We start from the raw sequence: 22,894 nt of genomic DNA, 5'->3' as shown, positions 1-22,894 counted from the left end.
TTAAAGCTCATCTGTACATGACAATGGCCACGTTTACATGGGAGATTGAATTCCTCTTTAAAGCAGAATAAAAGTGAATTCGTCTTTAAACTGACCTTTTAAACACTTAATTTCTAATCCTAATTTAATTCTGAATTAAACTTGATTGCGAAAAAAGTGGCTGGTTTATTCCGTTTTTAATTCCGAATTAAATAATTCATAATAATAAACCAGTATTCCATGTAAACCTCAATTTGATAATTACTATTACCATGTAAACACAAAGCAGAACACTTTAATTCCGAATGATTTATTTTGGAATAACTGATTCCGAATTAAAAAAAACATCATGTAATCATGGCCAATATTAGATTAACCAAGTGGTTCTGAAACTTTTTGGGGTATTTCCCACTTTGAACAAAGGTGAACTTTCACCTGCGCCCATTGACCCCAAATGACACATTTTCAATTTAATTCAACTAAAAAAGAACATCACATCATATCATTCATGATAAATCAAAACCTAAGCTTAACTAATTACGTGCATAAAAAATGAATTAAAACAGCAGAAAACAAAAAAGTTCAGTTCAGAAAAAAATGAACTAACAGTGAACAAGTAACATCATGCTTCAAAATGCAAGAAACATTTCATAAATAAATCAAAATTCAAAAACTAAATTAAACTGATCACCTGCATTAAAAAAAAAACAAAAGTAAAATTGCAGTCGTCAAAAATACAGGAAATAACAAAACATTATTTGCAATCTGTACCAAGAGGCTTAAGAAAAACATTCATTCACAAATCATTATTTTTTAACTTTAGTTCCACATCACATTTTGTTCCCGGGTGCATATCTAATGCAGTCAAATAATTTAATGCTCTTTTAATTTCTGCTCCATTTTTAGGCTTCTCATTATTACTTTCTTTGTGTGTCCTTTTGTTTAGTGTTAATGATCTTTATTATCAATGAAGAAAGGCCTTTCATAAAGATTGGCATGAAATTGAACATTTCCTCCTGTTTGTGACGCCCCACCTGTAATGTCTCCATTACCCACCAGGGGGGTATGCCACACACTTTGAGAAGCACTGGGTTAACCAGAGGTGAAAGTAATGGATTACAAGTACTCATGTTACTGTAATTGAGTTGCTTTTATGGATCATTTTTTGACTATATTTCTAAATCAGTAACTTTACTTGTGTTTCAGTAAGTTTTAAAATAAGTAAAGTAATTCATTACATTCCTAAACCCAATCGTTACTGAGTAAATTATTAGTTTTTGTTTTAAAATGATCAGTTGACATTGTGAAACTACAAAAAATTAAATAACCAGACATCATTAGTTCAATTATTTCTACTTTGTAGCCTTCCCTCTCTCTAGGATTTTTTGTGGCAGAAACAGATTTCTTTATTTAAAACATGATTTACAAAAATTAGCCATGTCGGTCATGTTACATGTTTTTACTTGTGCTTGAGTATTTTATGTATGACTTACTTGTACTTGTGTACAATTTTAATCAAGTAACAGTACTTCTACTTGAATAGGATATATATCAGTACTCTTTACACCTCCAGGATTAACAAATGCCTATTTTCCCCCACATTTTCCAAAACATACATTTTGTATACGTGTATATTTCTGATGGTCACATTGGTGTCCTGCACTTTGCCTGTCTGCAGTGTTTAGTTTTTCTAAGTCCTGTTTATGGTTGCATTTGACTGAAGAGCTTCCGGAGGCAGAAAACCACGACTTAGAGTCTCAGAATTTGCATGAAATGCAAATGTACATGAGTTGAATAAAAACAACAGCTGCTGAAAATCACAGATAATATCAATGCATTTCCCAGTACAGTATAAGGCTTCAAATGAAGAGGGAGGTGTTGGTGCTATTTCACCTAGTTTGAATCCATAAAGGCACCATTGTATTCCAGAGTTGATGATGTTACAGCAGTGGCATCATTGCACAACCATTTCTGCATCTCAAAATTTCCAAAATTCACTTTGGGGTAAATCCATTCCTGTTTGTTTCATCATCTTTTCCTGTTTACATAACATTACTCACTATTAAACTACCCCAAATCATACCAAACATGCTAAATAGAGTTAATAGTCAGCTACTATTATTCATTTCATATGCTTCAGATGACTTACAACATCAGTCTGTTTAAGAGAAAAAATACCATGGAAATGTGTGATATGATCCCAAAAAAATACTAGTCGTTCAAAGTTGAAAAATTTGAACTTTTCAAGCGAAAAGCCCCGTCCTTCACTGTCTGTAGAGCCGAGGCAGCAGCTCCTCCCTTCCACTATAGTGAGAGAGCTGCAGCGGAGGGCTGTTCTACACTTATAATAATAATAATAATAATAATAATAATAATAACACATTTTATTTGAAAAATCCGCATCTTTCAGGTCACCCAAGGTCACTTTACAGTGTATAGTATAAAACCACAATAAAATTGAAGTTAAAACACAGAGAAAGAGTGTGTGGGGGGGGGGGGGGGGGGGGGGGGGGTGTTAGGTGGGAAATGCTGTTTTAAATAAGTGGGTTATGAGTCCGGCTTTGAATTGTGAGAATGAGTCCATGTTCCTGAGATCTAGAGGTAGTGAGTTCCAGAGCGGCTGAAAGCTCTGCTCCCCATGGTGGTAAGGCGGGCTGGGGGAGTGGAGAGATGAATGAAAAAAGATGATCTGAGGGAGCACGATGAAGTGTGGACGTGGATGAGATCAGTCAGGTAAAGGGTAAAGGGGGGGTAGTCTGGTGAATGGCCTTAAAAGTTAACAGAAGGATTTTGAAGTGAATGCAAAATGGAATGGGAAGCCAGTGGAGCTGGTGGAGAACAGGAGTGATGTGGGAGATAGAGGGGGTTTTGGTGACTTCTGGACTAACTGGAGTTTATGAAGGGGTTTGCTGGGGAGACCAAAGAGAAGGGAATTGCAGTAATCAAGCCAAGAAGTGATGAGACTGTGGACAAGGATAGCAGCAGTGTGAGGGGTGAGGGAGGGGGGCAGGGGATTGATGTTACGGAGGTGGAAATATGCAGAACAAGTGATATTATTGATGTGGGATTTGTAGGATAGAGTGTTATCAAGGGTGACATCCAGACTCTTAACCTGTGGGGAGGGGGAGACGGAGGAGTTGAGAAACCTAGAGTGCTGATATTGTACCAATGAGGAGAACCTCAGTATTGCCACTGTTTAGTTTTAGGAGATTATGATTTAACCATGATTTAACTTCTGTGATGCAGTCGGTAAGGGATGGGGGTGGGGGTCGGTGGGGGTGGGGTAGAAGATAGTTTGCTGGTGAGGTAGAGCTGGGTGTCATCCACTTAACAGTGAAAGTGGATACCATGTTTGCGGAAGATATTGGCTAGGGGGAGGAGATAAATGATGAAGAGAAGGGGCTCCAGGACTAAGCCCTGGGGCACACATGTAGTGATGGGGGAGGGGTTTGATTTAAAGGATTTGAGCTGCAAATTAATAAAATCCTTCCACTAATGACCTAGTGACTGCAATAAGTCTGAGAAAAACTAACCTTTTCCATGTTCATTATTGTCATTACCCGTTGACTTTTGAAAATATTACACATGCTTCACTTTATTTTTTTGTAAAACACTTTATTTTTAGGATCTTTTGCAAGTTATTTTTAGATTGATATTTATAAATATCTAAATATCCACAAAGCTGCTGCATTTGGAATTTTTTTCTTTGTTGTTGCTCTATTTTATTCTTTACCTCAAACCTTGTGGTTTTCTTTATTTGTAAAACCAAAATACTACTGTACACTTTATTTTTGTCAAAGAGCTCCAAACAAAAGTGATATAATTAAATACAAATATTTTTCACGATTTCACTTTAATTATAGGGTAAGATAATAAGGATGGCTAGCATTAACTTAAAAAGGTAGGAAATCTTGAGGTTTAAAGATTAAAGATTAAAGATTAAATCGGGGCTTTCGCCTTTAATTGGCCATGTAATGTTATTACATACATGGAATTTGTCCTCTGCATTTAACCCATCCCTGAGGAGCAGTGGGCAGCCATTTTTGCGGCGCCTGGGGAGCAGTTTTTGCAGAAAGAAAAGAGGAGAAGAAGGACTGGAATGTTGACCAGTGGTCCATGGTCCTCTTTTCAGATGAAAGTAATATGTGCTTTTCATTCGGGAATTGAGGTCCAAGGGTTTGGAAAACTGAGAAATAAATGGTGATTTCTTCACAGTATTCTAATTTTTTGAAATCCTGTTTTCGTGGGTTTTATGAGCTGGAAGCCCAAATTGTGTAAAAATAAACAAATAAATACTTGAAATCATTTAAATTGTGGGCCCTGAATCTATAATCTATGAAAGTTTAACTTTTTAAATGGATTTATGGAAATTAAACAACTTTTCCATGATATTATAATATTTTGGAAAGGGTCTGTATAACATACCACTGACCATACACCATATTAGCAACACTTAAAAACATTTGTCATAATGTATCAGTGTAAAATAAACATTTAAAGATGATTCATTTAATACTAAAACTTAATCTGGTGCAGCAGTATTTAACTCTACTAAGGTGATCGCCCAGTGGGCGTGCACTGTAGCTGTTCCCACTCAATGTTGTTGAAGCCAAACTACGGCGCTTAGGGGCGCTTCTATCTTGAAAATTTGACGTCACTTGGAGCCAGAGTGTGCGCAGTAGGGTTCGGCGGGAAGAGCCATGGTAACAAGCCCCGCCCATTTAGCGTACTGCTCAATCATTGACTGTCAATCATTGTCATATACTGTATGATGTCAAATCCCTTTTTTACTTAAAGCAAAATTCACAGAAAAGCACTGAACACAATGTAGGGTGATAATAATGATAATGATCACAGCAGAGTTTAGGTTTGGAAAAAAATATGTGACGAGTGTTTAAACTTTACAGTTTGACCAACATCCCATCTGTTAACATTGAGGATGTGGGGCTTATGACTTATACTGCAGCCAGTCAGCAGGGGAACTCTAAAAAAAACTTAACTTCCCCTTGAGTGTGTGTCGTCCATTCTTTTTACAGTTTATGGTTCGGCCAGAAAATGGTGCACCCCCAGTTTGTAATTCTTAAAGGGCCCATGTTAAGCTAAATCAACTTTTCTGTGCTTTAAACATCATAAAGTGCTATTTGGGCTTCATACACATGCCCAAAGTGTTTTTTTCATTGATTCCCTTAGTTAGAGGGTGATTTGCTCCTTTCTTACTGGAGGGCGAGCCCTATACCAATTTGATGACGCGTTCCCACTTTAATGACAAACATTGAGCTGGAGAAACCACGCCTCCGGGAAGCTCTCTGCTTTGATTGACATGTAAGTAGACACGCCCACGAAGGTGAGCATGTCTGCGTCCTTCACGCAGTGCTTCCACAGTCTATCACCGCTGCACATCGAAGGCTGTTGTTGTTTCTGCTACTGTTGATACATGTTGTCACTATCATGTCAACTGGGTGGGAGGAGGGCGGGCCATCCTCTGGCCCTATGTGAATGTGCGGGGAAGAGAGACGGACTCACACTCAATAGCAGCTTAAATAGCCATGTGTTTTACTGCACTGTGCAGTTTTTTTTGGCAGAAAACAATTACAACTGTGTGTGGATAGCAAAAATAAATTTGCTTTGGTGATTACTGATCCCCCTCGTAACAGAGCGAGACATGCAGGGAAGTCAGTGTCCCGTCTATAGACATGCCCACTCATGAATATGCATAACTCGGCCGCAAATCAGCCTGTTTGTAGAGTTGCTCAGAAAGTGACTTTTCAGAGGCAAATACTCTGGAAAACAGGTGAGTTTGTGAAAATAAACCTCAAATACTATGTTTTTGGGGTTTTTAGAAGAAAAGGAGATTGGTGAAAAATAGCATGACATGGGACCTTTAAAGGAGTAAGCAGAATCCCCTGATTAGTTATCCACTACTGCCTCTTTTTAGCTTAATAACACATATTTGCAGAAGACTGACAATAGTCACCAATCATTGTCCTACAACCTGATTAATGTGAGAAAAACAACAGCTTGTGCTCGAATCCTCATCGACTGCAGGAACCATTTCCAAATCCCAATAACTGATTTTTGCTGTAGTTGCTGTCTGTCAGCTGGTACTGAGTGTGCATTGGTGAGCAGTCAGTAGTCAGGTTTCCATGGCAGACATTTAGAGCTCATTCGACACCACCTACACACGCATTGAGACGGTCAGTTGTCAAGATAAGGCTGCACCGCAGCAGGTACAGTAGCGCAGTAGCCTTCCTACTGCAGGTATCCAGTAGGAGCAGCTACACACAAGCTGATAGAAAACCTGATTAGATCTGCTCAATGATTCATGAAATAGACCAGGCTGGACTCCTTTAAACTGTAAAACATCACATTACTGCACATAGAACACAATCATTCCATGACTGACCGTGTTGAGATCAGAGGAGGAGGAGGAGGCTGCGGAGGGCGTGGGGGAGTGATGGTTATTCATCAGAGCTGATCCTGATGCAGAGGTGGTCCTGATGCTGTTGTACTGGGGGCTGTCACTGTAGTCTGCAGGTGGCAGCACCATGGTGGCCTCGTCTGTCTCTGTGTCCTGATGGTGGAGGTTGACCACACTTCTGCTGCGATACGGAGCCACAGTCTCACTGTGAGGAGTAAACAAAAGAAAACATGAAGTCATAGTCATCAACCCGCCAGATTGGTAGTCATAACTCACAACCTTTTCCTAAATGTAAGAACATAGATGCATACATAAGAAAATATTATCACATCAGAATATAAAATTATTAACTATCTTAAATGGATTCCAAGAAAAGCTGTCCTTTTTGAAGATAAAGAAAAACGGAACAAGGGCAATAACTCCGGGAAACATTATTGCGCACTTCTCATTTTCGAACTCCATCAAGGTATTGATACCCTGAACCCACACACCAAATTTGGTTATCGTATCTTAAACAGTTTCTGAGAAAAGCTGTCCCCTTAAACACAGACGGACGGAGCTCAAACCTATATCCCCCTTCCACACTTTATTAAGTGTAATAATACCAATACTTGAATTCATTAGGAAGCATAACCAAGAGATGAAAAACAAACTTGAGGATAGAGCACTGTATTTTACAGCTAACACAAGAGGAATGTTAGGTTTTTTGCGCTTATTTATTAAAGGCTTAGTAATAGTGATTAATTGTAATTGAACATGGATAATTGAAGACATAATTGTAATTTTAAGATGTAATTAACGCCAACCATGATTGCTGTACACAGAGGTGTAAAGAGTATTGATATATCCTACTCAAGTAGAAGTACCGTTACTTGATTGAAATTGTACTCAAGTACAAGTAAGTCATACATAAAATAATCAAGTACAAGTAAAAAGTAGCTCAATTAAACAGTAAGTAAAAGTTACTAGTTACTTTCACCCCCCGCTTATTGTTGGTAATAAATCGAGCCATAGTTCTCATGCATACAGTAAACATCTCATTTATAAAATTAAACAGGAAGAGATCAAATCTACCACAAATGGAACTCAATTTAATTTCCACAAAGGCATCTGTATAAAATAAAAGGTTTGACAAAATGTACAATTACGTTTTAAATAAAATAACACCAATGAATTAAATATAAAATATAGCAAAATTTATAAACTCTAAACTGAGAAAATAACCTCCATTTAATGTTGTTCTGGCGCGGTGTATTATGTTTAATCTGATTGGTCGGCTATGATGTGATGCATATGAATGTTGTCTGGTCGTTTCATTTGTTTGTAGTTTCACAATGTCTGTTAATCTTTTTCAAACAAAAAATAATAATTTACTCAGGAACAGTTGGGTGTAGAAATTTAATGAATTTACTTCTTTTAAAACATACTTAAGTACAAGTAAATTTACTGATTTAGAAATATACTCTAAAAAGTACAAGTGACTAGTACTTGTAATCAGTTACTTTCACCTCTGGCTGTAGATTAAGACAAGAATTAGTCTCTTTGACCAAAAGTAGCAATATTTTTCTTTTATCAGAAGCTGCAATTAAAGTTTTAGGTAATTAAAAGAGGAAAAGAGGACTCAGAAAGCCCAAACCTCAAATCTCCTCTTTGCTAGATAATCACAGTTATCTGGATTAGTGATACGTGTCATGGTACCATGATCATTCAAACTTTAAAGACTTGGAAAAAAATTTAATCCCCATTATTAAAGATACAGTTGGAACAAATATATGGGCATCTCCATGTCCTGGAAAAAGAAAATGCGCAATCAAGATGAAACTCAGTTGGGTAATTGAGAAACCAACCTGACATAACTGGGTCGAATTTCATAAAAATCAGTCTATTACCAACCGAGACTTGCATTTATGAAATTTTGCCAATGATAACAGATTTTTCCAATTTTAAAAAAATTGACTCAGAATCAGTACATTGATCCGGATCCCCTCGAAAATTTAACAGAATCTCCCATGGTGTAAAGTGAAGATTAATTTAGCATTTATCAACCTGAAACGGGATGGTAATAATGTTTGTTAATACACATGTGATCAATGTATAAGGACAAACATTCACAGAAGTTCAGATTACAGATTCATCCCATGTGACAAAATTATAGTTTAGTTTTTATTAGTTGACAAAAATATTGTTTTTGTTAATTTAATTTGTTTGAATTAGTCATTGTCTAGTTCAGGGGTTCTCAACTGGTTTCATCCTGGGACCCACATTTTGCCACAGTCATTAATTCGCGACTCACTTTTTTTTTTATTTTTTAGAATTCTTCAAACGAAATTCAATTTTTTAAAAATAGCTGTTGAAATCACACATACAGAATCTTTTTTTTTTTTTACATAAATCTATATATTTTCATGCGCAACATGCATTTCACAGAATGCTTAATGTCTCTCAAAAAAAAGTTTTGAGAGACAATAAGTATTTATTTATTTTTGACCTGTCCGCGACACACCCAGCACTGGTCCACGACCCACTTTTGGGTGCCGACCCACCAGTTGAGAATCACTGGTCTAGTTGTTGTCACTTACAAAGAATTAGTTGAAACTGTGACGAAAACCTTTCGTCGTTAAAATTACACTGGTCTGTTCGCAGGATTACGTCTAAAGTACTTAAGGATTTCAACAAAATTTTAACCAAAGCTAAATGAAAACACACTTCTGCTTTAAGTTTAAGTTGACTATCTTAGCTGTAACAGATGTAGTCGACTAAAACCTTAACTCACTCACTGCCATTGACGCATATATGCGTCATTTCAAATCGAAACGCTCGCTGCCATTGACACATACAGTATATATGCGTTAAATGTGTTTTACGGCTGGGGTTGCTAGGAGAGAGTGTGACGGAGTTGTCCTGTGAATATCAGGCTTGGATGAGAGATTAGCCGTGATTATCACCATCGATGGGGAGGGACACACAGGGACAAAGCAGAAAATGGCGCTACGAGAGAAGACGGTTAAGCTACCAGCAGCTCAAGCAGCGCACACTCGACCAGAGCATGCGTGGAACTAACTGGACTATTGAGAGTGTCCAATCCATTTAATTTTGACCCAGATAACAAAATAAAAATTATTTAGCCACCAAAAGCCCGGTCTCAGTGTTGTTTTAAAGAGGGAAACCAATATTGAGGTGTCCCTAAAGCGAAAAAAAAAAAGTTTCAAAGTCACTGACTGCCTCTATTCAACTGCTGATTACAGAAGTACAAAACAAGCTAAAAACGTTTTTTTTTTTCAGATGAAAGTAGAGACTCTAATCTTTCAGAATTTCAGATTGTCATAGTGCAGAATATTCTGTGGGTCTATCAGTCAATCAGTCAAAATGCTCTAAAATGGCTGGCAGTGAGGGGGGTAGCCGTTCTGAAAATGGCTGGCAGTGAATGAGTTAATGTCTTTTAGTTGACTAAAACTAGACTATAACTGAAATAGTTATAATGACGACATATTGACTAAAACTCAGTTGCATTTTCGTCAAAGGACAATGACTAAAACCAAATCAAAATTAGCTGTCACAATTAACACTGTAACAGACAAAAAAAACCATTGAAAGTTCATTTCTGTGTAGCTTTCCAATAATACCTCCTGAATATTAGAAAGCTACACAGATCTATTACTTCTCAAAGATGCACCATGCCCTCGCACCTGGAGTAGAACACATTTAAAAGCTAAATAATATAGTTTAATGTGGGTCACTAAGTTTAAAGAATGTGACCTAAGGCAGCAGCAATCAAAGGTTGAGAAATGGGAGTGGTCTGATGGGTTTAGAAAGGTTATCTCTTCAGCAGGAGTAACCAGAGGAAACCCTGCCAACAATACAGGCGGCTGCAACGTGAAACCTGCTTTATGCTTGAGACGGAGACGGAATTTGGAGTCCCTTTACCTGTTGTTATTCACCAGTGGCTGGGAGAGGGCACGGCAGTAGGATGAAGGGAACCAGCCCCTCCTGAAACACAAAGAGACGTCAATTCAAACACGCTGCTCATTTATCCTTCATTCAAAATCAGATGAAACTACATGTGTCAAACTAAAGGGCCAAATCCGGCCCTTTAAACAGGGTTCCTACAGTTTCAGTCAAATTAAATTCAAGACTTTTTACTGCCATTTGAAATTCAATTTCAGACCAACTTCACAGTAAACACAATTGGTGGGAAAAAACACCACGTAAATAACATAGGGTTAGCTTCATTTGTGTGTACTTTGGCCCCCAAAGTACACACAAAAATACACAAAATGACAGTAAAATACACACAAAAAAGGAAACATAAATCATCAAAATGACTCAAAACACACAAGATGACAACAAAAATAGCCAGAAATCTATGAAACAACAAAAATTATTTTTTAAAATTAAAAACCATTAAGAACATTTTTCGTTGGACAGGCAATTTTCTTTGGGGGGGGGGGGGGGGGGGGGTTATGTTTTTTCAGGCACATAGTACCATTCTATAACATACTCAAATGACTATGCTACCTAAAATTGTTTGGAAAATGCAGCAAATATAAAAAATAACTTCCCTCTGTAGCAACACTCTTCATGTCTCTTTAAGAAACTCCTTGCCTGTCTGACACGCCCATGAACACTCCCCCTTCAGTACGTCATCTACACGCATGGATGCTGTTTGTCTGTGCGCTGTAATTGGCTACTTTCAACGATGAGCAGAGTAGACCGATCGACACGGAGTTTTCTCTCAGGTGTTTGCTAATTGCGACTGCAGCTGTTTTGATGGAGGTGCGTCCTGGAAGCGGGGGGAGGGGAGCAAGTTTTTTTAAATTAATTTTTATTATTATTAATGTATACATAAATTACTACAGACAACATAAGCCAGGGGTTTCTTAGAAAAGCTAAATCTGCAGAGGCGGGTGCTGTGGGCTGAACTAAGGAGGAGAACATAGGAGAAGGAGGGGCCTTGTCCCCTCGAGCAAAACAGCAGGAAAATGGCTGCTGGCAGGAGAATTAAAGATTTCTCCAAAATACGTGAATCCCTCTGAGCAATACTGGAGGTATGACACACTAACATGATATAAAGCTTGAAAAAGTGATTTTTACATGATACTTCCCCTTTAAATTTACATTTACCCACATTGTTAAAAGTTGGTAAAAACATAAGGCACATCTGCACAGAATCCCTCTGCAACCACGTCACTGTTTTGTAGTTGTTTCCGCTGTCGTGATTGCGTGAGACTAACTACAATCATAAAATCATACTTATTATGGGTTAAAATTGAAGACTTTTGAAACATTGATTTAGGACATTTTAATGACAATTAAAGCCTTATTTTTAGATTCATGAATTTAATGCCTTTAAAGACTTTTTAAGGATCCGCAGCTCCCAATTCGGCTCACAAGAAAAAGTAAAAATGACAGCGAAAACATGAATCATTGTAGATATCTCAAAATATTGTAAGCACCAAAATTTTTTTCCAAAATCCTATACATTTCCTTAAATTATTGGTCAAATTTTCCCCAAATTAAATAACAATTAGTCACCAAACGAAGGAAATTTAAGATCCTGCAGGCAATTGACTTGGATATTGTCGGTGCCTTACATACTTGAAATACTATTATACACGAAGTGCAAACTAGGACACATGAATGATAAAACTGCCTATAATCTGCGGCCTACTTGAGATTAAACTGGCCCGTATTTGTCCCCTGAACTAAAATGAGTTTGACACCCTGTATTAAACAAACCAATATTCCATGGCTATATTTTGTCTAGGAAGTTTATGTAATATGTCAGATACTAGACCAGACTGCAGTGATGAAGATGTTAAAAAAAATAAAGAAGTAAAGTTATGTAAAAAACAGGGCTGGGACTATGGCTTGGCGATATATTGAGATTCAAGATATATCAAGTTTTCTATTTAGGCGATACAGAAAATTACAAAATTTCCTATATCAGGAAATTCATTTTATATATATAGATATATATAAATTTAACCCAGAAATGTTTTTCTGGTCATTCTTTATTTGAATTAAAATTATCGTGATTTAGATCGTATTTCACAATTTTAAGAAAAAATATTGAGATTTGGTTCATATCATATGGGACTTTATCATGTTAATCACAATTAATTGATTACAGAAAAATAATGCACTTACAATAAATAAATAATGCAGTTAATCGCTTTTTTTTGCATTTGTTTTAGAAAATTAAAAAAAATTCAAAAAAACATTAATATAGTTTACCTAAATTTATGTTTGTGCTTTGTGAACAATGCAATCATAATATTCTGTATTCATATTGCACATTATGTTAGCACTCAGTGATGAAAATAATAAACACTATTTTGTTGTTTAAACTCATTTATTGTTTTCATTGATTCAGTCATATACCAATATCCATTTAAATAGGAAAAACATTGCTTCTTGCGTCAAATAATGCAATTAATTGAGAAACTTCTAAAAATGGGAAGTAATCCTAAAATTTTAAATGGATGAGTTGGGGCGCATGTTTTAGGAGGGAAAACAAAGAATTTCAACATTAATGTGCCCAAATTAGCACTTCCAGTTATAAATTAGACATAAACTATGGAGGGCATTAACAGTATCTAAGCAATAATTGACAGATACTCAAATGTCCTTTGATTTATTTATTTATTGAACAATTTTTATTTAATTTTAAGATTTTGTGAATTAATATGAGAAAAATTGCAGGTTTTTGGTAAAAAATTAGAGTTCTTTCAACAACAATTTACAACTGAATTATTTAATCATTTACAAAATGATTCATGTTTTCTCTGTCATTATCACTTTCTCCAGCGCGCCAAATCGGATGCTGTGGAGGGCCGGTTTGGTCCTTGGGCCTCGAGTTTGACACATGTGCTAGAAGGTCTAATTCAAGTCATGTCACATGGTGAAATAACGTTAGTGCCATAGCACATTCATCATTACGAGACATATCTATAATCATCAGGAGCATTATCCACTTGCACCGAGCTAATCATGCATGCTAGCACACACTTATCACAAGCTCAGGCCAAGGATGGCATGTCACATGGTGTACGATGCAGTGTTGTTGATAACCATGCAGTTGTGAGTCAACCTTGCAAGTGAATGTTGACATTTGTACACGTAGATGAATCCGCTGTGCGTCAGGGATAGGAATACAAAAAGTCACGTCACTCACTCAGATATGTGAATATAGTTATAGTCCATACTGTATATATTTGGAGACTGACAAGTTTTGTTTTGTTACCTGTATAATGAAACATATTCCAATTATAGTTATATAATGAACATGAACATAAAGTGCGGATTCTCAACTTTCATATGAGAGTATCCACATTCAAATTGGATGAAGGGTTTAGGAGTTTCAGGTCCTTAACATGGGCCACCCTAGTTGAAAAGGGACTAAAAGTAATTGGACAATTGACTCAAAAGCCATTGTATGGGCAAGTGTGAGCAATTCCTTCATTATGTCATTACCAAGGAAACATGTAAAAGGCCTGGAGTTGATTTGAGGTGTGGTGCTTGCATTTGGGGGAGTGGTGGCCTAGTGGCTAAGGACAGCGGGCTTGTAATCGCTGGTTCAAATCTCGCCCTGGCCATTACTGTGGGATGTTGAGCAAGTCCCTTAACCCCAATCCAACTGCTTCCTGGAGCACCAGCAATGGCAGCCCACTGCAGAGAAAGAATTTCACTATGGTAATGAAGACAGTCAACAAATTGTAAGATTTTGTTGTACGGACAACATGCGGTCAAAGGAGCTCTCCATGCAGGTGAAACAAGCACTCCTTAAGCTGCGAAAAGAGAAAAAGAAAACAATCCTGGAAATTGGTAGAATATTAGGAGTGGCCAAATCTAGAGTTTTGTACATTCTGAGAAAGAAAGAAAGAAAGAAAGAAAGAAAGAAAGAAAGAAAGAAAGCACTGGTGAACTTGGCAACGCAAAAAGACCTGGACGTCCATGGAAGACAACAGTGGTGGATGATCGCAGAATTATTTCCATCGTGAAAAGAACCCCCTTCACAACAGTCAACCAAGTTAAAAACCCACTCCAGGAGGTAGGCCTGTCATTGTCCAAGTCTACCATGAAGAGAAGACTGCATGAGAGTAAATACAGAGGGTTCACTCATAATTAAGCCTCAACAATAGAAAGGCTCAATGGACTTTGCTAAAAACATCTAAAAAAGCCAGCACAGTTCTGGAACAACATTCTTTGGACAGTTGAAACCAAGAACAACCTCTACAAGAATGATGGCAAGAAAAAAGTATGGAAAAGGCGTGGTACAGCACATGATCCAGTGCATACTACATCATGTGTAAAAAATGGCGGAGGCAGTGTGATGGCTTGGGCATGAATGGCTGCTAGTGGCACTGGGTCACTGGTTATATTGATGATGTGACACAGGACAAAAACCAGTCAAAGCAACCTAGGACTTTATTAAAACAAAGAAGTGGAATGTTCTTGAATGGGCAAGTCAGTCACCTGATCTCAACCTAATCGAGCATCCATTTTACCTGTTAAAGACTAACCGTCAGAAAGAAAGGCCCACAAACCAACAGCAACTGACAGCTGCTGCAGTAAAGGCAGAGCATTAAAAAGGAGGAAACCCAGCGTCTACTGATGTCTATGAGTTTAAGACTTCAGACAGTCATTGCTACTTAGTTTTTCCAATTACTTTTGAGCCTCTGAAAAAAGGGGATTGCGTTTACAAATTGCTTTAGTTCCTCAGATTTTTATGTAATCTTTTTGTTCAACCCACTGAATTAAAGCTGAAAGTCTGCACTTCAACTGCATCCAAGTTGTTTAATTTTACATTCATTGTGGCACTGTACAGAACCAAAATCAGAAACATTTTGTCTCTGTCAAAATATATATGGACCTAACTGTACAGTATGTGTGTTTGTTTGCTTTTGCTTCTTTACAGCAGTGGTTCCCAACCTTTACTGGGTTGTGACCCCATTTTTACATCACGGAGACATCCTGTTTGTTATTTTGTGTTACAAATAATAGTAATTAATGCACATGATTAGTTATATTTGAGAAAGGGAATGTTAAGATTACTTTAGTTTGAGATTTTGTTTGGTAAAGAATAACAAAAAACATTAAAGGGGCCATATGTAGAATTTGCAAGCAATTGCTGCCACCACCAAGAGGCAATACGCCTAGTCTAACGGAAATGAAAAAGAAGAAGAAGAATCCTCCACTCTCAAGCTCTCAAGGCGTCAACGGGACGAATACAAGTGTATAGTTATTTCAGAAGATGACATGACAGTATTTCACCTCCAAGTGAACCAGTAAGTAACCATGCTACCAGCCTCGCCTAGTTCAGGGACTGCTCTGCTGTAAATAGGCTTATACTCACCCAAACGCTGAAAAATAGGTACTACAGGTTGGCCGGGCCGGCAATATTTATTCATGTATACAGTATATAACTATATAATCTAAAAAAAATAAATCACATATGGCATGACAGCTAAGGACATGTTTCTTAACACTCAAATTTTGATTTTAGGCATTTCAGACATATTTAAAAGTTGAAAATTCACAATAATTTTACATATGGCCTCTTCAATAATAATAATAATAATAATAATAATAATAACAATAACAATAATAATACCCCACGGTCCTGAAAGAAGGTAAGCCGGGTAAGCGGGTCAGAAACTGGATGGATAATGTAAAAATATATACATATAAACTCAATAAATAAATTTGTCCATCCATTTATTAATAAATAAATAAATAACTAAAATAAAAATATAAAAACAAATAAAAATAAGATAAATAAAATAAAATAAATAAAAAATAAGAATAATTAAAAAAAACTTTTAAAAAACTTTACAAATTTAAAAAAAAAATACACAATATAAAAACATAATAAACATAAATGTAATCAGTAATTATTTTTTTTTATCAATTACTAGAAATTTCATGTGACCCCACATGGGGTCACAACCCCAAGGTTGAAAAACACTGCTTTAAAGAATGGTGTCCTCTGATAAACTCAAGTTAGTTTCCAGCCCAATGGGCATAAATGGACTCTTTACTCAAGGACTGCTTGGATGGATGGCTATGGGTGTCAACGTTCCCTTTCAGACCGTTCACAGGAGGGAAAGCATTAGTTTAACCATCTCCAGTGATAAAAAAATATATCTCTGACGGCACCATGTTATCAAATGTAGCTGTGATGTATTATCTCACAATGGACTGAAAGATGAGATTCTGTCAATCAAAGGGAAAAGCTATGATGTTGTATCAAAGATGATAGACAACAAAGCGGAAAAACCCAGATTGCTTCCAAACCTGACCTCCAGCAGTACATAAAGCCAATGTTGTCAGAAGCTCATGATGATACAAACTTCACCTGCTGCTATGAGGAAGGAGGGCTAAGGTTTTCCTCTGTAGCAGCATTGCAATCCATAGCAACACAAAAAGATTTTGTTTGTACCCTTGATCATTTTGGGGTGATGAATACATTTGCCTGGTAATTTCCTAGGAAAGCAATGCAGATCAAACCTGAGCAATGATTAAAATTCAGAATTCAAAAACACACTTTAAAAGGCATCAGATCAAATCACTGTTTATAAAGTCAGACATCAGACACCCGAGAGTGCAGGGCCTTTTTTGGTGCCTGTGTTTGAGGAGAAGTAACTCTTCCATTCTGCTGCCGTATATCACAGCCTGAGGCAAGGCTTTGATTTCTATACCAGCAGGAGTCCCAGCGCTGGTAGCGAGTGACTGTGTGTGTGTGTGTGTGTGTGTGTGTGTGTGTATGTGCACGGTGCAACTTTACTCTTAATAAATTGCAGCATACTCAGGGCACAGGATACAATATCATTAACATGTTGGTGTCCATTTCAAGACTTAACAACAGTTAATTGCGTGCATCCACAACCACACCAATGATTAACATTTCCTGAAGAAAATGTAAATGAGCATGCAGGTGCTCTGCATTAGCTTAGCATTAGCTAGCATTAGCATTGGCTAGCATTAGCATTGGCTAGCATTAGCATTAACTAACATTAGCTAGCTTTAGCACTAACCTAGCATTAGAATAACAATAACATTAGCCTCGCATTAGCACTAACCTAGCACTAGCATTAGTCTAGGCAATAGCACTAACTGAGTATTAGCCTATCAATAACATTAGCATAGCATTAGTAATAATGTGGCAGTAGCACTAACCTAGCGTTAGCATTAACCTAGCATTGACGCTAACCTAGCATTAGCATAGCAATGGCACTGACCTAGCATTAACATTAACACTAACCGAACATTAGCAACAACGTAGCAATAGCATTATTCTAGCATTAATGCTCACCTAGCATTAGCCTAGCAATAACATTAATCTAGCATTAACAGTAACCTAGCATTAGCATCAACCTAGTAATCACATTAACCTAGTCCATCCATAAAGTCAGCAAAATGATGATCCATTGTTCTATAAATCTGTGATAACCACATTTATTTATTCATCTGAATAATATCCACTGTTATCCAGGACCTTTATTATTATTTGGCCCTTAGCATAGATAGTCATCCTATAGATGTAAATCCTTGTTTTAATCACAAATAAAATGGGTTAAAAGTGACCAAAAATGGTGGAAAAGGTGGTAAAATGGGATTAAAAAACAAAAAACAAAAAAAATGAAATTGGTTAAAAGTTGCAAATTAGAGTGGACGAAAACGGACAGAAAATATGGTAAAAAGGGTTCAGAGCTTAAAAGTGGCGGAAATGGGGATTGGGGTAATGTAATTTAAAAAGTAGAAACAATTAGTTTAAACTGGCAAATAATGGGCATGACAAGTTGTGAATGTGGTTAAATTGGCCAAAATAATCATAAAATATGGTGAAACGAGGTTAAATGTGACAATAAAGGGTCAACATATGTGACAGTAGGTGGGAAAAATGGTGGAAAGGGTTTATAAGTGCCAAAAATGTCTTCAAAGTGATCAAATGTGCAGAAAAGACATTGAAATTTCATAGAGAAGTGGCAGAAATGAGAATAATGCAGGAAAAATGCATTAAAAGGAGCAAAAATATGGCACAAAAAGGTGATGAAAATATGTTGAAATATGGCAAGTTTGGTGTAGTTGCAGAAAAAGGGTAAAAATAAGCAAAAATGGGGTCAAATTGTTCAAACAATATTCTTAGTTGCCCTTATTTCCCAGTATCTCGCAAGCCCAAATTGAGGCATGATTCTGATTCTAACCCCAGGGTTGAGAACCCCTGAGATAAGGTAATGTTTCTATACTTTTTGTCCTTTCCTTTCTAGCCTCATCACAGTCAATCGTTCCAAATTTATCAGTAAAGCAAATTTTTTTGCCATACTTTGTTTTAATCTATGTTATCAAAGGTATGAACTGCTGTATCTTTGAAAATAAATAAAGTAAAGACAGTAATACAGCTTGTTATCGCGTAGTAATGTTGTGTCCCAAAGCTGGACCAGTTGAGAACCACCACAATACACTGTGCACATGTCCTGGGCATGCAAACTCCACATAGATAGGCCAAAATCTCCATAATAACAAAAAAAATACAAAGTAACCTCTGGACTCACTTTCCATTCTTCTCCATTTCACCATACATCCATCCGTCTTTTTCATCCGGGATGAGGAGAATAATGATATCGCCCTCATCAAAGCTGAGCAGTGTGTTGTTGTTACCAGCGGTGTGTGGAAATATGGTGCGCACCCGCAGCCTCTTCACCATGTTGTTGAGGCCTGTGGCGACAGACACAGACCTGCCAAGGCTGTTCTCCTCACTGCTATTGTGATCTATGAGGGGTTAGAACAAAAAACATCAAGGGATAAAAGACACAGCGATGCACAAGAATAAAAAGGCAGCACCAATGTTATTAGTAGTTTTGATGAGTTCTGCTGATGTACAGATAATAATAATTCACAAGGAGCAGGGAGCAATATTACAATGATGGGATAGAGAGCAAAGGCTGATTATTATTCAAGGTTTGACAGGATCTAACGTTGATCTCCTGACAAATTGGGGAAACCACCTTTTTAACACCTTGCGGTAGTATTTCTATCTGATATCTGTATTATTTCATGAGCACGTTTGGGTACGTTTGTGGTGTAAATCACATTTAATAATCCAACAAAAAAACATAGTCATCAACATCCCCTGCCAGATTGAGTCATTATACCTCAAAACCTTTTCCTAAATGTCCTAAATCTAAGAACTTAGATGTATAAATAAGAAAATGTTATCACATCAGAATATCAAATTACTATCTTAAACGGTTTGTAAGAAAATCTGTCCCCTTTGAAGATATCTCGTACAAAGTAAACAAAAACGGAACAAGGGCAAAAACTCCGGAAAAAAATAATTGAGCACTTCTCATTTTCAAACTCCATCAAAGTATTGATGCCCTGAAGCCACAGACCAAATTTGGTTATCGTATCTTAAACGGTTTCTGAGAAAAGCTGTCCCCTTTAACTCAAACTTATGTCTCCCTTCCACACTTTGTGGCGGGGGATAAAAAAATACCCCTATACCAAAAGTCTGCTAGCTTAATGCTAACGTCTATGGGAGAACCCATGTATTTGCTCATGGTTAACTTTCGCAAACACAGTCTTAGTAATTTTATCAAACAGTACACTAAAGCATACTCACAAGCATATGTTTTTTTCAAACTGAAAATACAAGAACTTAGTTAGTGGAGACCAGTAGGCCATAGGCTTTCAAGATGGAGAGATCCGACTCCTACGTTAACAGTGGTAGGTCAAAACATACAAACTCACCCAGACTAAAGAAAAACGAGACGAGGGAAATAACTGTGAGGTATTCAAGCTACGCCAAGTTTCTGCACAAGAACTAATATTAACATATTATTATCAAGTGAGTCTTAAATTTTTTTGTGCAAATGCTTTAAATACAGTGTTCTTAAGACAAAGCTACATAAAATGCCTGAAGGTGCAAACTTGAAAAACAAGACGTTATTCTAAAATGAAAACCTACATGAGACCGATCTTTGTTCTCATTGAAATAAATGCCATTCACCTTTCAGGAAATAACAGTTCTTACATTACGCTCACTATATTAATAGCACTAGCTTGATAATACAATGGTACCTTGTTAAGTTGCTAATACCTGTGCTGTTGTTGGTGGAGGGCGTTACACTGGTGGTGGTGGTGGTGGTGGTTGTGGTTGTGTCTTGGTTGAACATGTTGGCCAGGGGGCTGGTGTGAGCTTTCAGAGATGGAGCCGGGGGAGTGGACATGTTCTGTCAGGAGAATATTATTAACAGTTAACAATAGTGATGTGGAAAGACTGTATAATAAATTTCGAGAATAAATATAATATACACTTTTAAAGTACATAGACATTTTTAGACAATATTTACAACCATACCCTCAAACCAAAACAGGACAATGACATAGACAGATAGTTTGTGGTCAGTCCTACAATCTTACCATGCTGTGTCTGGATGGGGAGGGGGAGGGCAGTGGAGTAATGGAAACTGGTACACGCAGTCCTTCAATCATAGACAAAACAGTCTCAGGCATGTTGGTGGCATCGTTGCACTGGTCCTGCCAGCTGTTCAGCTTTGCCATCAGTATGTCTCGGGCCTGTTTGGCAAAATGAATCATCATTTTAATAGCTTCACAGAACAAAACCTAATAACATCCTACCTATTACCTTGACTAAGGACAATAGTAATATATTATCAATACGAGGATCTTAAAACCTGCCCTGGGGCTCAGTCTAGGAAGATAATTTATTCTCTTAACTTACTTTAACCAACAAAGCCTTGAATTAAATCATCCTATTATATATGTTTCTTATTAATGATATTTCACTGTGCTGCTCTGTAAACCCTTTCAGCTATTAACAAAATCCTCCAAAAAGCCATTCCTTTACTGGCAACTAATTTCCAAAGTTTAGAATAGATCAAACAACCTTTTCCAGATTTGGCACTGTAGCTGTGTCTAGGACACTCGGATGGACTATCCTTCTATCCTATTCTGTTTGGCCTTCTGTTCACTAACCGCAACCAGTCAAAGCAGATGGCTGCCACCTCTGAACCTGGTTCTGCTGAAGATTTCTTATAAAAAAGAGAGTTTTTTCTTCCCACTGTCGTTAAATGCTTGTTCATGTGAATCTTGTTGGGTTCTTTCATTCTTACTATGGACTTTATATTTTGTTAAACGCTTTGAGATGACTTTGTTGTATTTTGCGCTATATAAATAACGTTGAACTGAAATGAATTGAACCTTTCCATCATCAGGGCCCAGTTTTTTTCAAAATATTTGATCCGGATAAAATTGCAAACCATGATCATGTAATCCATTTTTCTTTTGAGTCAGTTTTTCAAAGCAACATCAGATTGGATCAACCTGATCCAGATAGAAACTTTTCAGGATTACAGAATCTGGATAACCAATGCTCATCTTTGTTTGATGAAGGGTGCTTCAAGCCTTTGGAGACCCTAACCAAACTTCTGCATTCTACCAGAGCCAGAACCAGAACCAGAACCAGAACCAGAACCAGTAAAAAGGACATGCAACAAGGGACGCCATAGTTAGACAATATCTCTGATTTGGGTTTGTTTTGTATTTCAAAAAACAGTGCTGCAATTGTTTTATTGTCCTGTTTTATCATTGCATGCATCACTAAAAAAACAATCTAAAAACAAAACAACAATATTTTATTTTTTTAGTGACATAATTAAATATATTATTTGCGGCAAATATTGACAGCTTTTTGGGGGAGTATTTTATGAGGCCAAACATTTCCCACCTTGCTGTAGGCTTATACTGACAGGCTGAATACGTTATTAAAACCTTGTGAATAAATTGGATATCTTGGAGGCTATATTGCATTATTTGATACACTTTTAAAGTTTCATTACATTTTGGGCCTGAAATCCACACTGAATCCACCCTTCTGATAGGATCAGTTTAATCCTGATTTTTTTGGGATCAAAGTGTTCCCATTCTTACTAAAAACTATAGAAAAACCCAAAACTAAAGGTTTGAGGTGGATCAAAAGTAAGGTATACCAACATAAGTAGTGGAGGTTTCTAAAATGGTCAATGACTGCTAAATAGTCTAAAGTAGCACAGCTTAGATTCTATGTATTCATGTGAAAATGAAGTGCTTAGTGTGAGCACAAGGAACTCTCCTACCTTATCGTGGAATGAGGCGAATTGGTAGGAGAATAAGCAATGTTTATCCACAAGGAAACAGAAGCGTCTCTTTTCCTCCATCAGAGCCTCTTTACACCCATCGGCGACGAAAAGCTGCATGTCCATTTGTCTGTTTGTTAGTGTTTCCAAGCACTGGGAATAAACAACAAGCACATGTATTGGCAATTTTACCACACATCCATGTCAATGCAAACATATTGAGGGTAATTAACACGTTGGACTAATGCAGAGATAGGCAACTTCCATCAGAGTGGGGCCACAAAAAATATTTATTTATTCATTTATTTATTTATTAATTTATAGGACAAACCCCTTGTGATGAACCATCTCGTTTTCA

General features: G+C 37.0%; 1 protein-coding gene across 1 annotated transcript in view; it reads right to left on the bottom strand.

The window, feature by feature from the left end:
* LOC114467978 (brain-specific angiogenesis inhibitor 1-associated protein 2-like protein 1) overlaps window positions 1-22,894 on the bottom strand; it is a 72,766-nt gene that overhangs the window by 6,829 nt on the left and 43,043 nt on the right. Inside the window, exons 7-12 of the mRNA XM_028454547.1 lie at window positions 22,537-22,689; window positions 20,822-20,977; window positions 20,499-20,631; window positions 18,952-19,168; window positions 10,322-10,384; window positions 6,383-6,602 (exon numbers count right to left, since the gene is read on the bottom strand). Of these exons, the coding sequence (XP_028310348.1) occupies window positions 6,383-6,602; window positions 10,322-10,384; window positions 18,952-19,168; window positions 20,499-20,631; window positions 20,822-20,977; window positions 22,537-22,689 (942 nt within the window). The remainder of the gene's footprint in view (window positions 1-6,382; window positions 6,603-10,321; window positions 10,385-18,951; window positions 19,169-20,498; window positions 20,632-20,821; window positions 20,978-22,536; window positions 22,690-22,894) is intronic.

Source organism: Gouania willdenowi, chromosome 8 (genome assembly GCF_900634775.1).
Source record: "Gouania willdenowi chromosome 8, fGouWil2.1, whole genome shotgun sequence".
Taxonomy (NCBI): Eukaryota; Metazoa; Chordata; class Actinopteri; order Blenniiformes; family Gobiesocidae; genus Gouania; species Gouania willdenowi.
This window is presented reverse-complemented; position numbering and strand designations above follow the sequence as displayed.